General features: G+C 35.5%; 1 protein-coding gene across 1 annotated transcript; it reads left to right on the top strand.

Annotated features, from left to right (window-relative positions):
- Window positions 1-23: 23 nt before the first annotated feature.
- Window positions 24-8,272, top strand: LOC125256435 (TRAF-interacting protein). The gene is made up of 16 exons (XM_048172437.1): window positions 24-199; window positions 322-426; window positions 761-818; window positions 914-1,000; window positions 1,081-1,120; window positions 1,222-1,349; window positions 1,449-1,543; window positions 2,675-2,788; window positions 2,965-3,052; window positions 3,184-3,273; window positions 6,184-6,272; window positions 6,379-6,534; window positions 6,617-6,656; window positions 6,744-6,854; window positions 7,403-7,453; window positions 7,559-8,272. The coding sequence occupies exons 2-16, from the start codon at window positions 329-331 to the stop codon at window positions 7,670-7,672; spliced, it is 1,359 nt and encodes a 452-aa protein (XP_048028394.1). The 5' UTR covers window positions 24-199; window positions 322-328; the 3' UTR covers window positions 7,673-8,272.
- Window positions 8,273-17,679: the final 9,407 nt, after the last annotated feature.

Below are 17,679 nucleotides of genomic sequence, written 5' to 3'. Positions count from 1 at the left end.
AATTTCTCAGGCAGTACGGAGTCGTGTGTTGATGACGCAATCGAAGAGGAGGAGTCATTACGTTTGAACTAAGCGCGCCGCTTCACTGTCTTCGGGAGCTCAAAACTAAACCAAAAACAAACCATATAATCATGATTATGGCGTTTAATTGAACAAATTCGTCTGAATAAGCCCCCTCAATCGTCTTAGCGTCTTCTGGGTGAGTAAATACAGCACATGAAGTAATAAACCGGTAGCACAGGCTATCACACAACACATCAGTAATGAACAAAACACAAAATGTTCCATCAACATGGAGTTTTTTTGTGTCTAATATTTTAGATCAACAATGCCCATCCGCGCATACTGCACCATCTGCTCAGACTTCTTTGATAATTCCAAAGATGTGGCTGCAATTCACTGTGGTCACACTTTTCACTATGCCTGGTAAGTGTCTTTTTCAACTATCCTACTGCATGTTTTATTTTATTGGTGAGACTTAATCTTATAATTTTTTTATATTTCTTCATAATATCAACAATTATTATAACATTACATATTGCTTAACACAGGATCCTCACTGCCAAAAGACAATAACTGGCTAGAAATTGCTCTTTATGCAGTAAAAAATGCCTGATGAATTTCATTGGTCAAAAGCACTGGGAAATTGTAAACAGAGTATTTATATTCAAATAGTTAGAAATGTCAATGTTTGAATAATTAAATAATGTTTCTTAATGACATTTAAAGACCTTCCATGTTTCTTTTCCTTTCCACAAAGTCTTCTCCAGTGGTTTCAGACGGCCCCGAGCAAAACCTGCCCACAATGCAGGAAACAAGTAAACCTTTGGCTTTATCTGCAAGCTGACTAATTATTCTGTATAATTAAATGAAGGTCTGGACTGAAATGAAACCTTCGCTCTTTCTGTTTAAGGTCAGCACACGACACATTATCAACAAGCTGTTTTTTGACATAGCCCCAGAGGAAGATGGGACACCAGTGGACCCTGAAAGTTTACAGGTGATAAAGAATGCCACTGAATTTATTCAGTGCTCAGAATATATTGAAAAAATTGCCTTATTTTATTGTTCTGATTTCAGAATGATCTTGATCGCATGAAAGCAGTGTTGTCTGAAAAGGGTAAGATGGAAATCATTTCCTCAAGTTATTGTTTGATCCTTAAAACGTCCATCCATCCATCCATCCATCCATATTACATGTTTGCATATTGTGCATTCCAGAGAAAGAATGGAGGGACAAGCAAAAGTCAGTGGACACCCTAAAAGACACAATTGAGAGGCAGAAGAAGGACCTGGAAAGAGTCCGTAAGGAAATCGGAGACAAAGAGATGCTGTGTTCTGTCCTCCGGGTATGTTTATTTCAGTGGAAACCTTGTTTATTAGTCTTACATGCTTTCTGCACTGTAATTTAATGCTGGTCTTGTTTTTGTTGTGTATGAAATTCTCAGAAACAGATGAATTTCTTGGAGAGTCAGAAAAATGAAGGACAGGCAGCCAAGGAGGAAGCCAAGCGACTCAGAGTCAAAATGAAAACCTATGAGAGGTACCAAGTCATGTGTCTAAGACAAGATTTTGTTTAATGCAAGGGTCTGAGGAAAAATCTAGAGAAATACTGTTTAAAAAAAAAAAAAAAAAAAAAAAAAAAGTAAATAAATTAGATTAAAATAAATAAATAAAATGTGATGAAAATAGGTAGTTATTAATCAATTAAATAGAATACATTAGATTAAATAAAGTAAAATAAAAATTGATTAAATGAATACTTTAACAGTACATTACTATAGTGAGAAGAAAATATATTTAATGTAACTTAATAGAAACTAATTTTATAAATATAATAATTTTATATTTTTTATAATAATTTTTTGATCACATGGAGAGATAGACAAAAACCTTTGCATTGTGACAAACTAAAGAAGGCCTTGTGTCCATCTGCCCATCTAATCAATAAATATATTATTAACCTTTTGATTTTTGAGTGTGTATCACTATAGACCATTTGGGAGCAAATGCACACAGTTACGTCTCTGCAGTTGTGCATGCATCGTTGTGGCAGAAAAACAGTGGAGGTAATTGGGTGAGATCCACTGAATAAGAGAAAAAATTTCTCATTGTGCCTTTGGATGTCAGAATCAGAATGCAAATAAAGACGTTTTATAGAATAACATTGTCGAAGACGCACTTTGAAGCAAAATGCTGACGTTTATGGTTGCAAGTCATTTTACGGACATACTGGACTGAAGAAACCTGCAATGATTAGTCTATTAAAGCATGAATGTGAATGTAAACAATAGATCTCTATATAATATGTACATGTGCAGTTCATAGAGAGCATGATGTGTAAGCTCTACAGTTACAGTATGAAGTAATATTTAAACCTAATAACATTTACATAGATAAAATTTAAACCTTAAACTTTAAAAAGAGTTTATATTATAATTTTTCTTATCAGATTTTTCTTATCAGAATTGTGAGATATTATAAACTCAGTAGGCTCCACCCACAAAACACATCATTTTATATTTTTTACATTTTTTTTTTTTTACATTTTTTTTACATTTTTTTTTACATTTTTTACATCATCACTGTTTGCAAACACCCAAATGGTCTATTGAGGTTTTGATACAAATTATGGATAATAAATATTTATCTTACGCATGTTTCTGTCCTTCAGTTTAGATGTGGTCCTACAGGGTCAAAGGTCAGAAGTGGAGGCCATGATCACTGATATGGGTGTTGGTCAGTCTGCAGTTGAACAGCTCTCCATTTACTGCATCTCACTTAAAAAGTAAGTTTTACTTTCCAGCAAATACACACACTCTCACCACTGTATATTTAGTGTAGTTTTAAACTTAAAACCTCAGCAGTTTTACTTCCCAAACTATCAATACTTCCCCTAAACACCAGTTGTGCTTCCTCATATATATATTTGAACTTGCTCAGACTTATTACATTTATCCTTAGGGAGTACGACAACCTGAAAGGAAGCCTCAAATCAACAAATGAGATGTGCGAGAAGCTAAAAAGGGAACTGATCTCTTCTAACAGCAAGGTTACTTTGTTTTCTGTGGAACTGTACATCAAAAAATCATGATTTTGAAATGAATAATTGCGTATTGATTGTTTTCTACTTCTCTTTAGCATTCATTTATTTATGTTCACTTCATTTTTTTTTTATTGCAGTTGCAGAGAGCCACTACAGAGACAAACAGGACAAAGGAGGACATGAAGGCACTTCAGAAAGACCTGTCCAACGCAGACAAAGAGATCACTGTTAGAAATTCACAATTTTGTTATATGAAATATATACAAACATCCTTATAGCCTACACTCTAAAAAAAATGCTGGGTTAAAAACGGACAAACCCAGCGGTTGGGTTAAATGTTTGACCTAACCTGCTGGATAATTTTATTTAACTCAACTATTGTTTAAAAATTACTAAATTGCTCACTTAAAACAAAGTCCCTTTAAGACGAGTCATTTCACTCGGCGGCCATCTTTGAAACGCCTTTCGGGCATCCTGGGCATCATGCCCTATCTCTTTGAATGGGGAAACATCAAATTCTCCAAAGTTGTTTGCCAAGCTTTCGATTAAATTTCATATTTGAAATCACCAATGAAATCTGACAACAGCTGTCTTATAAATGTTTTATCCAAACGCTCGAATCATGACAAAAAAATGTATTTTTTAGGCTGGATCAAGCTAATGCGCATGCGCAGACCTAAATGCGCGTCTCTTCTGCCCAATAGGATCTGGCTGCAGACCATAAGCGAGTGGAGCTCCACTCAAGAGCGGAAATACGTCACCTCCACTAGTGGAGCGGCCGAGCGGATATACGTCACCTAATCTACACGCATAATAAGGAAGTAGTTTAAATAATCGTATCGAAGCGGTATATTAAGCTTTTAAGGTTTATGACACGAAGGTGTTGAATACTTTTTTCCCCCTAGCAATTTAAACTGGACTTTAAAACATAGCAGTAGGTTTAAAAACCCTTTTTAAAAGCCGCTGCTATTTTTTAAAAACATTTTTATTATTATTAAACATACAGGGGATACATGAAATAGATTTGAAACAAAATACAAAAAAGGATGTATAAACAAGCAAGAAAAAAAATTTAACAAATGTCTAAGACCAATAATAATAATAATAATAATAATAATATATATATATATATATAGTCCATCTCCTTTGACCCTGTTTCCCACAAAAACAGAACATTAATTATTTCAAAAATAAAGTTTTCTTGATACCAGACCATACAATAATAGTAGAAAGATATTTATTTTTTTCCATTTAAAAAAAGCTTTTGGGTGACAACTGAACTTCTTAAGGATTCTTCTCATCCAAAAATTGTTACATTTAACGTTACAGAGCTCCAGACCTCCAATTGACAATTTGGGTACTTCACATTTTGCTACTCTGTAACTACAGTATGCCCTAACTAGATATAACAGTTTGGGTGAGATAGATTTAATAACCTAATGATACATTTTAGATGAGGTATCCAGTTTAAACATTGTTGTAAATTCAGAATAGGAATAGAAGTTACCATCCCTTTTTAACAAATCTAAAATAAAAGTTACACCTTTGTCAAACCAATCTTTTAAAAAAATAAAAAATTTCCCACGCAGCACATTCTGATTATTCCATATGATACTTCTATTAAAAAAAAAATTGGCAAGCTTGATTGGGAGTTTGCTGCCTCTGCTATTTGTTCATGTTTGTTTGAGCAACAGTTCAACTACCAATGTAAAATTCCATACATTTTAGAAGGTACACATTATGTTTGTGATATTTAACAGTGAACATTAAATAAAACATTAAATTACTTTATATTACAATTTTAAATTATGAATAATTTGAGTCTTAATTAGAATTTTGTAAAATCACAAATTAACCACAGTAAAATAAGAATAATTTCCACAATTTAACAGTTTTAATTGTTTAATTGATACTGCAATCCAGCAATGACACACCACAGTTTCAGAGGCGAGCGTCTGACTGTTTCCATACAAACCGGTGGTTCTAACGGCTGCTGCAGTGACGCGATGACTTTACCAGTCGGCGATTGGCTCTTATTTAGAAGGCGGGACTTATTCCGCCATATTGCGCGTTACACTTCTCCCATTCAAAACAATACGAGTGACGCGTCTTGTGTTATAGACTCTGTCTATAGTCTTTGCTTAAAATGAACCCAAAAAAGGTTGGAAATTAACATTTATTAATATATTTAAAGGCGCTCTAAGCGATTCTGAGCGGAGTAACTTCCTGTTGACGTTCGAAGTGTTGTCAAACAAAACAGAGGCTAGCTAGACCCTCCCTCCTACTCCTCCTGGCCCTCCCCTCTGTGCTTCCTGAAACAGTCATGAACGCGCATTTAAAATGTAAGTAGCTTGCGTATTGACGCTGCTTGTCGGTTATTGGCTGGAGCATGTTTATTATGTTAAGTGGTCCAGGCTGCACCAGTTTGTTTTTATTGCAGTTTTCGGAGCTTGTGGCCACTACAGAGACCGCGTTTTTTTACAGTGTGTTCAGGGGACAGGCAGCTAGCGCATAGTGAGATGTTTGCGGTGTGTGACAAAAAAAAAATTGGGCCTAAAAACGCGTCAAATCGCTTAGAGCGCCTTTAATAAATGAACTTTTATTAATAAGTTTAATAATTAAATAATAAACATTTATTAAATTGCTTATTAATAAATGTTCACCTTTTGATTATTACTGTTGCCTCTAGTAAAAATGTGTCTTGATTTTTAATTTCCAACCATTCTGGGTTCATTTTAAGCTAGCAATGTAGTATTTTTTTAAATAATAGATGAGTTAAATAAAACTGCCCAGCAGGTTAGGTCAAACATTTACCCCAACCAATGGGTTAGCCCTATTTTAACCCAACTTGGGTTATTTTTAACCCAGCATTTTTGTGTATTGATTGTTTTTCCAGTTTGATGTGAACACACTTCAGAGGGTTTTAATGTTAATAGTTGCATATTTCATATGCAAATGAAATTCAAGGGAAAGATGAACTGAGAAATCATACTGTTCTGGAGAAATGCATTTATGATAAGTATCCAGGTCCTCTGAGAAGAAGCACCCCCTTGTGGCTGATTTGAATGAAAGTTACTCCAAACTAACCCTTACAGCTTTGTTTCTAAACTCCTGGTTTGATATCTGATGTTTCACAGAGCCTGAAGAAGAAGGTGGAAATTCTTCAGCGAACGTTGAGCACTCCAACTCGCACTAACGAGGCCATCAGCAGACTGGTGTTTGAAAGGTCAGAAATTAGTTTTATTTAACTAAATCCTTGCTTTGGAAGATCATATACTTTCAAATTAATTTGATAGATCTGCTGAAAGGGATGATTATTTCTGCATTTCCAGCCCTGCACCTCTGGAGTTTAAACCACCTGGTCATGGTCCAATGACAGACTCTCAGGAAATTGACCTGAACCTGACCTTTGACATTAACACACCTGAACAGGTGGAGAAGAAACCCATTCAGGTCCCGTCTAAGAAGATTCGTCTGGACCCTTCGGCGTGAGTTTTCACTCTGAGCTATTCTGTTTAGTTACACTGTTCATCTGATTTCTAGTCATATCCTTTTTTCTTTTTTCCACAGATCCTCATCCAACAACATGGAAAATGCACACGGACGTAGTGTATGTGTTCAAGTATATATGACATTGTATATGACATTGGACTAGATGGAGGGTGTAATGTTTGCGCATCTGTGTTTTTGCTCTCAGAATGCTCGCGTTAAAGAAGATGATGTCATGATGGGGCCATTGTTAAGAAACTCGCTGCTCTTCAGAAAGAACGCGTTTGGGAGCATGCTGGACCCATGCAAATTTGGCACTGTGAGAGACTTATATATGCTTTTATAATTATTCTCCAAAATCATTAATGTAGTAATTTAATGCTCACCCTGAAGGTATTTATTTCATACAGTAATATTATAAAATATTATTACAATTTTAAATAACTGTTTTCTATTTTAATATATTTTAAAATGTAATTTTAAAAACAGTAATTTTGCACAGTATTACAAATTAAAATAGCTGTTTTCTATGTGAATATATAGTAAAGTGTATCAAAGCTGAATTTTCAGCATCATTACTCCAGTCTTCAGTGTCACATGATTCTTCAGAAATCATTCTAATATGCTGCTTTATTATCAATGTTGAAAACATTTGTGCTGCTTAATATTTTGTTGGAAACAATGGTCTTTTTTTTATGCTTTGATAAATAGAAGGTTCAGAAGAACTCATTTATAATAAAGTATTCATTTCTTTAAAAAAAAATAAAAAATCTTACTGAACCCAACCTTTTAAATGTTACTGTATAGTTGGTTTTGTTTTTTTGTTTTTGTGAAGTTTGCCTTCATGTATCTTTCTTTTTATTCCAGGTAAGATCTGGCTATGATGGACTTGGAGGAAGAGCCAAATTTATCCAACCTGTATCCTTATCCCATGAAAATAGTTTTATTGCTACTATTTCGCATGGAAATAATTATTTGAGCTATTGTTTTTGTTCATAACATTTCCTTAACTATGTGCACCAGTCTCCTCTATCTGAGATTCGACCCCTCGCCATAAAGTCCAAGAGGAAGAAGGTTTCCAGGCCCGTTACAAGCAAGCCCACCTCCAGCATGACTCTGGATGGTTTCTTGGAATAAAACATCCCATTTGATGCCTGCCAAAAATACAATATGGGAAGCAACTATTTACAGCAAATTCAATAAGAGAAGTGGTTCCATTGGGTCATATCGCTAAGAACAGTTTTACTGTGAGTCTGACCAGTTTCAGGGGAATTTGCATCTCCATGGAACTGGTGATAAACAGAGAACACTTGATGCCTCAGACATTTTCAGTAGAGACTGAAAATGATGAATTCTAGTGTTAAACTGTTTGTGGAAACCTCAATGGCCACTCTGAGCTCATCTGTATATTTGTGTTTGTTTTTTAAGCTCTTCCTTGTACAGATTGAATCGTGCCACTGTAGTGGGCATCTCATATTACGCTGGAATGAACTTGTCATGAGATAGAAAAGAGTTTTATTTATCACTTTAACTTTGCTCACCATCAATTTAACAGTGCTGCATTTCTGTCATTGGTGTCAGTGTCTTTATGTCAGAGTTTGTGTCCAGTTTCTGTATCTATATTAGTTTTTTTCCTTTGATCTATAAAGTTTCTTTATGTTCTTTGAGATTTTTTTTTCTCTTGTGTCTGTACAAATGAGTATAATTTGAAACAATAAAGTATAGTTTTTAATAGTATTTCCATCCCCATTGTAATCCCTATCCCTATCAGGATTCTTAAAATTCATAAAGGGTCCCTTGTAATATATCAAACACCAAAATATTGTGTAAGCCAGAAAAAAAAACTGCTGAAGATGTAACAAGGCCCCAGTAGTGGCGCCCCCTGCTGCCTGCACACGTGAAGACTTAACTTTAAAGGGTTAGTTCACCCAAAAATGAAAATTCTGTCATTTATTACTTACCCTCATGTCGTTCTACACCCGTAATACCTTCGTTCATCTTCGGAACACAAATTAAGATATTTTAGTTGAAATCCGATGGCTCTGTGAAGCCTACATAGGGAGCAATGTCACTTCCTCAGTCAAGATCCATAAAGGTACTAAAACACATCTAAATTAGTTAATCTGAGTACAGTGGTTCAATATTAATAATATAAAAAGACGAGAATATTTTTGGTGTTTTGAAATCGGCCATCACCAAATAAGTCGTTATTTTGTTTTTTTTTGGCGCTCCAAAAATATTCTCGTCGCTTTATAATATTAATATTGAACCACTGTACTCACATGAACCGATTTAAATATGTTTTTAGTACCTTTATGGATCTTGACAGAGGAAGTGACATTGCTCTCTAATGGAGGCCTCACGGAGTTATCGGATTTCAACTAAAATATCTTAATTTGTGTTCCGAAGATTAACGAAGGCCTTACGGGTGTGGAACAACATGAGGGTAAGCAATAAATGACAGAATTTTCATTTTTAGGTGAACTAACCCTTTAACTGTTAAAGTTAAGTCTTCACGTGTGCAGGCAGCAGGGGGCGCCAAAGGTTTGTGTATTTGAGGACATTTAATAGATTAGCTCACCAAAAAAAATGAAAATTCTATCATTTACTCTCCCTCAAGGTGTTGAGGGAGAGTAAATGGATTCAAACCTGAATGAATTTCTTTCTTCTGCTGAACACAAAATAGAAGATATTTTGAAGAATACTGATAACCAAACAGTTGATTGAACCCATTGACTTCCATAGCATTTTTGTTTCTTCTTCTATGGAAGGCAATGGGTTCCATCAACTGTTTGGTTATCAGTATTCTTCAAAATATCTTCTATTTTGTGTTCAGCAGAAGAAAGAAATTCATACAGGTTTGGAACAACTTGAGGGAGAGTAAATGACAGAATTTTCATTTTTGGGTGAAATATCCATTTAAGGGGCTTTTTTTTTCCATTCAATAATCAAGCAATTGAAAAACACTGAACCTGAGACAGTTTATCATGATTTCCACAAAAGTACTGTTTTCAACATTGATAATAATAAGAAATGTTTCTTGAGCACCAAAGGAAGGCTAAAAATTTATTAAAATAGATTAATATATTTATTAATATAAAAACAGTGTCTATATTAGAATAGAAAATAAAATATTTCTTTTTTTTTCTGTATTTTGATCAAATAAACGTAGTTCTGAAGGGGAAAAAAGGCAGAATATCAAATTTTATATCTTCTGATTTTTCTTAGAATTGTGAGGGGAAAAAAGTCAGAATTGTGAGAAATAAACTTGAAATGACCTTCGTTACCATTATTCCATGGCTTCCTTTGTCATTTTCTGTAGGCTCCACCCACAAAACACATCATCATTCTTTGCAAACACCCAAATGGTCTATTAAGCTATTGCTGAAACAAAAATATTTTAGCTGTTAATACCATTACCAACTGTATCCAATCTGTGTATTTCCATTTGCCACATCTTTCCATGAAAGAACTATTTCATTCCTGATCATAACATTCACAAAAACGACTAGAAGAACTCCTTAAGAAGCTTAACACTGAAGGCCAGACACCACAAAACCCATCTATTTGTAATCTCAGACAGCTAATATAAAGCCAGAGCTTATAGATCACAGTACAGATCTTGTGACATCCTGTGGAGAATAATTTTGATCTTATCATCAGTTCTGGCCCTTCAACATCATCACACGCCTGTAAGCCTCTTGTGCATCGGGTCCTCTCAGTTTCAATTTTGTCCCATGTTTTTCATTTATGAGGTGTGTGGACGACCTGCTGAACGTTGTTCATGCTCTGGACGGCTTCCATCAGGCCGAGGAGTCTGGGATTTATTCAGCGAGCACAAAGGGAATGTTTTTGATGGGATGATTACTGATCTTGAAAGCCTCTCAAGGAGCAGGTAATTGAGTTGCAGAGGTTATTATTTCTCCACAGCCTCTCGGTGCTTCCCGAGTACCCATAATTCTCTTTGAGGTACACGAATGGAGCGCTAAGTGATGTTTTCATGCAATTTTCACCTATGTCTTAGCGTCTATGTCTTTGTTCTTCCTTTGGGAAGATTGTTTTTCCTATTGAAAGGAATGAGCCATCTCTACTTCCTGGCTCTCCTCCTGCTCAAATAGCCATGCCGTCTAGTAATAGGCTTTTGGAATGACATGGTCAAGGTCGTTTCTAGGTCTAGGCCACCATCTGAAGTGCCCCAATGCCACCGTTAACACATTAACATATTGACACTGCATTTTAGCAAATAATTTGTGTTAATTACATTTAAAGGTGCCATTGAATGAATAATTGAATTTACCTCGGCATAGTTAAATAACAAGAGTTCAGTACATGGAAATGACATACAGTGAGTCTCAAACACCATTGTTTCCTCCTTATGTAAATGTCCTTTGTTTAAAAGGCCTCCGAAAAACAGGCAAATCTCAACATACAGTCGGATCATTAATATGTACGCCCCCAATATTTGCATATGCCAGCTCATGTTCAAGCATTACACAAGGGCAAAAATCTGTGCACAGCTGAATCATCAGACTAGGTAAGCAAGCAAGGACAATAGCAAAAAATGGCAGATGGAGCAATAATAACTGACATGATCCATGATATCATGATATTTTTAGTGATATTTTTAAATTGTCTTTCTAAATGTTTCGTAAATGTACTGTTAAATGTGGTTAAAGTTACCATCGTTTCTTACTGTATTCACGGAGACAAGAGAGCCGTCGCTATTTTCATTATTAAACACTTGCAGACTGTATAATTCACAAACACAACTTCATTCTTTATAAATCTCTCCAACAGTGTGCAATGTTAACTTTAGTCTGTTAGCCATGGAGCACAGCCTCAAACTCATTCAGAATCAAATATAAACATCCAAATAAATACTATACTCACAGGAATCGATGCATGCATGCAGCATGAATGACGAACACTTTGTAAAGATCCATTTTGAGGGTTATATTAGCTGTGTGAACTTTGTTTATGCTGGTTAAGGCAGTCGAGAGCTCGGGGGAGGGGGAGAGCGAGATTTAAAGGGGCCGCGCACTGAATCGGTGCATATATAATTATGGCTCAAAATAGGTAGTTAAAAAAATTAATAAAAAAAAATCTATGGGGTATTTTGAGCTGAAACTTCACAGACACGTTCAGGGGACACCTTGGACTTATATTCCATCTTATTAAAACTAGGGCACTAGGGTTCTAGGGCACCTTTAAGTGGCTAAATATAAGCTTAAGAAAAACTGTATTTTTCAAATGTTATCAAAAAGATGTGGCGAAATGCAGAGCCTGACTTCACATCAAAATGTTCGTTGATCAACATCTTTGTTGATCCTGGAACAACATTCCAATCAACCAATCAGATTTGAGGGACAAGTTTACAGTTTGTCAAGTTTAGGCTTACCACCAGCTTCTACATCATTGTTATTCACCTCTAATTTCTCTCTGATTTTAGGGAAAACTCTAAGGCCACTCTAAGTCCCTCTCCACATGAACACTGTATTTTTAAAATCGCAGCTTTTTCTATGCGGTTTGGCCGTTCGTCCACACGCAAACACAGCATCAGGTCACTGAAACTGAACCTTTTTGAAAACTCCTGCCAGGGTGAAGATTTTCAGAAACTCTGGATGCAGTGTTGTCGTGTAGCCGATGAAACCCGAGATTTTGGCTTGTGACGTCAGAGTCTGTGCTGTTATCTCCTTTGTTTGACATCAAACTGTTCTCCGCTATCTCCTTTGTTTACATGAGGCAAGTCTGCGCAATGGCGGACGTAGCCAAAATATTGCTGCTAATAACTGTAATAACCTTTTTTTCAGGCTTCTGATTGGCCAACATGGCTTTATTGTTAGGGTTATATCGCCACCTGTTGGTTTGGCGTGCTCTTGACAGCGCTTCATAGCTTGTTTTTGCGTTTTCATGTGAATGGAGGTTTTTTTTTAAACCGTGCTTGTGTGGACAATTTTTTTTTTTTTAAACGAAGGAGGAAAAACTCCCTAGTTGGATCAACTCAATTATATTAACTTAATTTTCATACATATTTTATTACTATATTTAGAAATGTATTGCTGCAATGGCAAAGCTGAATTTTCAGCATCATTACTCCAGTCTTCAGTGTCACATGATCCTTAAAAAAAAATCATTCTAATATGCTGATTTGCATAACATTTCTTATTTTTTATCAATGTTAAAAAAAGTTGTGCTGCTTAATATTTTTGTGGAAACTGAGACACATTTTTGTCCCCAGGATTATTTGATGAATAGAAAAAATTATTTTAGAAAAATACCCATGTACATGTGGACTAGGCCTTCATAAAAAATTTATAATAAAATTTTTAACCCAACATTTGGGTTTGTCCATATTTGACTCAAATTTGACAACCATTCATTTTTTAAAGTGTATGGGTAGGGTTAGGTTTAGGGGAAGGGATATGGTTAGGATAAAATTTCTGGACAGGAAGGTTCAACAAAATATGTTGATCCAGGAACACGGCTAACTCTGCAAAATCAGTATATGCATCAGAAATACAAATATTTAGTGTAAATTGAAATTATATCATTTTTAAATGAATGGTGGCATCATCAAAATGATGTATGATTTAGTAAACTAGTGATAATTTCCACAAACAAAGCTTAGAGAAAACATGAAAAAGTGTTCCTATCTGGAAATCTAAAGTCAGTATAATAGATCCCAGTATCCTAGGAAATATTTTTACATCTCGCCTCAGGCACCAAAATGGTTAGAAACGGTTCTGGGTATGGTTGTGGACTTTCTTTGAATAAAACGCATATAGGTTATATGTGTAGATGTTAAAGTTTTTGTCTCCCTCTAAAACTTCCCTTCTCAGATTTCTCTGAATGTTTCTCAGAAGGTGTTCCTGTCAGATCAGTGCACTCGCTTTATAAGAACCATCTGGGTGGACTCGTGGTCCGTAATTGTTTTTATTAGGTTAATGAAGCTATGGAAGATAAGATACGACGTCTTTTTATGGACCATGAGGCTCATGGGAAAGCAGAACTGACAGGAAGCTGTGCGTGAATGTCCCACGGAACACACTAAGCTGAACTGACCTCTCACTCTCTTCCTAGTGCCTTGAAGTTCCTAATAGACTTAGAACATGGATTGAGAAGAAATTAGTGTGGCTTTTCTCATGTTCCCTAAACAGAAAATATTTACTGCCACATTTAGCGATGAGTTAAGTTGCTCTGGCCATGGCCACTTCCTGTTCAGGGCAGCAGCTGGGGCGGCAGTATAAACATCTGTGGCTGATTTGGTCGTTCTGCTCCTCTGGGCTGTTTTAAAGCAGATCCTGGAGTGTTTACATAGAGCCTGTGGGGGAACGGGCAGCCAGACAAGCATGTGAACTAAAGCGAGTGGGCAGAGCTAAAGCAGGAGAGGGTCTCCGCTGGGCCTCCATTTCCTCTATTTTATGTCTATACAGATCTGGAAACTAATCATAGATCATGCAGATTTGTGCAAATGCTTTATCACCCCAAACTCCAGTGGGGGACACTTGACAAGTGGTAAAAGCAAGTGAGAATTGCCCATGTAAAATTTCCCATATCTTAAATAACAGGTTTCAGTTTTTGCCGCTCCCAGATAAAACTGCATCATATTCAAGTATACTACATGTGCACATTTACATTCGTCTGCCGGATTTACGAAATCTACAAAATTAAATAAAATATTGCAGTATTTATTATAAACGATTTATCCATGCACTTAATTATTTTTTAATATTAACACTCCAACACACGTTCATGAGAGCACCATGTAAATGAAGTGGTAAATTATAATTTTATTTTATTTTTTTATTTTTTTGCACAAACAAAGCACTTGTGTCGCTTCATAAAATCGTGGATAAACCGCTGGCGTCACATGGATTACTTTAATGATGTATTTACTACCTTTTTGGGGCTTGAAAGTGGTAGTTGTGTAGGCTGTTCTTGGAGGGAGGGCTGTAACCACCATAGACATGAAGGGGAACAAGTCCCCCCCCCACCCCCAATAATTATAAATGGCCAAATCTTTTCTCAAATCTGGTCGTTTTCAATTGAAAATATGCTTTTATGTGTTTCATGTAATTCCTAACTGAGTGTGATGAGACACTTTTACGTTTTCGACACATTAGGCATACAAATGAAAGTAGCCTGTGTGCATATTTTATAGCAAATTAAGGCAAATATTATTTGCAAATAGTTCAAAAATGATTATTTCACAACTAGAATTAGACCTAGAATTTCCTTCACTGTTCTGTTTATTTATGCTTTATAATTTATTTGTTTATCTTTCAATTCATGTCATTTGTAATGATATGAGTGTGAGTAATTAATGACAGAATTTTCATTTTTGGGCAAACTAATCCTTTAAAATGACTTTCAAGGAAAACTGAATAATAAAGCCTGGCAACGTGTGCCCTTTAGAGGGCAGTATAAGATGATTATGACGGCATCTTAAAACAAAATGCTTCTTTATAAGAGTTTTAGCCATTATGAAAAGTAAAAGCAGATTGATATAAATGCATCATATCTGAAACACAAACACTATCCTCTGGTATTAATTATATTATAAAACTATATCAGTAGTCTTTGTTCAGAAAGTCTCTCCATCAATATTCCAGTGTGTGTTTTAAAAAATAAACGACTTTCTCATGAGATAAAAACTCTGTATGGGGGTGACTGGAAGAAAAGAACAAAATTGAAAAAAAGGGGGGTGAAACGGACAGTGTGAAAATCTGACTGCTGCTATTCATGGATGGTCCAGGCATCAGTCAGAAGCTCACATCCTGTGTCAAAGTTTAATTTTAGTATGGGAAGAAAGAATGAACTCTATTAAGAAGGACGAGCCATAAACAGGAAAGACTCCTATTGAGCCACTGTGTTTTCTCAAATGAAGAGACCCGCTCTGACATCCACATCACGCATGCACAGAGTTGGCTTTTATTGCCACATTAATTAATAGAAGTGTTGGGTTTGGTGTGGACACAGAGGGAATCTACTCTCATTGTCTCGCTTTTGTTTTCTGTATTTATATTTTGTTTTCATAAAAGCTGAATTAAATATATTGCATCATGACTAAGATTGAAATATCTCGCAATGATAATATATGGCAATCTTAAGTTATGGTAAAATGAAAGATTAGAAAACTGAGAGCTTTCTAAGTGTGTCCTATAGAGACCTGAATCCATGAATGCTTGTACATTTTCACATAAAGGACAGTACCATCTTTATTGTGCTGTTGTGTTTGTATGGATCTGCTGTAAATGTCACACTCAGATAGTTATCTTATGCTCTGATCCAGGAACAGCCTCTCCTGTGTGATTCCAAAGGATCAGGTAAGCTGGTTTCAGATCAGTGTATTGACAATTAAATGTCAGAGGTCATGTGTGAGCTGGGCGGACCTTGACTCATCCACTGCCGAGGACACCGTTTTGTCTGCAGAACAGGTGACAGTTTCTTTAATTCTTTGACCTTTACCTGAGACAGTGTTAATGTTTATTTAACTGATCTCAGACTTTGTGAAAAGGTCAAAACAAAGAATACAATAAAAAGACCATGAAAACAGTTGAAACGGAAGTAAAAGAGTCCAAAGATAATGTGTATATACCATCAGAAAGGACTGATTAATGATCAGATTATAATTTTATTATACTTTATAAAGGCTTAATGTGATTCTCAAAAGCTGTTTTGATGCTTAAAATTTCATAATCATAATAGTAATCATACGTTAGAATTCATTACAGTTCTTTCATGAAATTGCTAGCCGATACACACTGAATTAAGCAAAATGAATTTAAACAGGTTAGTCGATCAATGAAGCAGTTTAAGAGAAAACAAGTTGACCCTCCCTACCAACGCAATGCAACGGCGGTTACTCTGGTCTCCGACTGATCATACTGGCCTTTTGGGTTGTTGTGCCACTCCACCTCTCACCTGACCAGATCCATGTCTGAGCCTGTTCGCTCGGTGACATAACAGACCGTTTTGAAATTTGAAAAAACACGGAGACAAAGGTTTGCAGGAAATCATGTGACTCATTCCTGTACACATACAAAATATGATTAAAACCAGTCTGGCTATTCACATTTGTGTCATTATGTGGAGCGTCACTCCTCTGAGTGTGGCTAGTGTGGAGGTGTTCGGTTATTAGAGAGGAAATGAGGTAAGAGCTGAGTAAGGATGCTCTTGGTTGCTCAGGGATTGACAAAGGGTATGTTCGGAATTGCATACAACCTTGCATATTTCTTACTACTGAACTATGTATAGCACTACCATTCAAAATTTTATGGTTTTTAATGTAAAGTCTCTTATGCTCACAAAGGCTGCATTTATTTGATTAAAAAATAGTAATACCGCTAAAAAAAAAAAAATCAGACCTCTCCAACTCAAAATTTTCTAGTGACAATTTAATTAAGTTGGTCCAACTCAGTTTGGGCCAATTAAATTGAGTTGGTCCAACGTAATTTAATTTAATTGGCCCAAATTCAGTTGGATCAACTCAATTTGGGCTAATTATAGCCTACTAACTTTTCTATTTTCATACAGATTTTATTACTATATTTAGAAATGTATTGCTGCAACGGCAAAGTTGAATTTTCAGCATCATTACTCCAGTCTTCAGTGTCACATGATCCTTAAAAACCCATGCTAATATGCTGATTTGCATAACATTTAAACAGTTGGGGTTTTTTTGAAAACTGTGATACATTTTTAGTTCCCAGGATTATTTGATGAATAGAAAATTCAAACGCACAGCATTTAGTTCAAATAGAAATCTTTTGTAACAATGTAAAAGTAAAAGGCAATTTTGCTCAATTTATTGCATCCTTGCTGAATACAATACTTCTGAATGTTAGTGTACATTTAACTCAAAACTACAATAATTCTGATATGATTTGAATGCACCAAAACTACTTTGAAATGTTTGCCATTGTATAATGTGTACTGTTTCACATACTTAAAATTAAAATGATTTAAATAAAAATAATTAAATCCTTATTCAGTGTAGAATGTGCAGTATGGAGTATGCATTATGATAGTATCCCAAACAGGCAAAGATTCGCCTGACATGTGACAAATAAATAGCTGATGAACAGAAAAAGCTTGCTGACCCTCTATTTCTCTTTCTTTTTCAATCACTCACATATTTTGCA

Source organism: Megalobrama amblycephala, linkage group LG21 (assembly GCF_018812025.1).
Source record: "Megalobrama amblycephala isolate DHTTF-2021 linkage group LG21, ASM1881202v1, whole genome shotgun sequence".
Lineage (NCBI taxonomy): Eukaryota > Metazoa > Chordata > Actinopteri > Cypriniformes > Xenocyprididae > Megalobrama > Megalobrama amblycephala.
Note: the sequence above shows the minus strand (reverse complement) of the source record. Positions and strands in the feature narration are given on the sequence as shown.

Coding starts and splice junctions, on each gene's coding strand:
- LOC125256435 (XM_048172437.1), top strand. CDS start 329: ATGCCCATCCGCGCATACTGCACCATCTGCTCAGACTTCTTTGATAAT. Junction 1,121..1,221: donor AGCAGTGTTGTCTGAAAAGG/GTAAGATGGAAA, acceptor TGTGCATTCCAG/AGAAAGAATGGAGGGACAAG. Junction 3,274..6,183: donor ACGCAGACAAAGAGATCACT/GTTAGAAATTCA, acceptor GATGTTTCACAG/AGCCTGAAGAAGAAGGTGGA.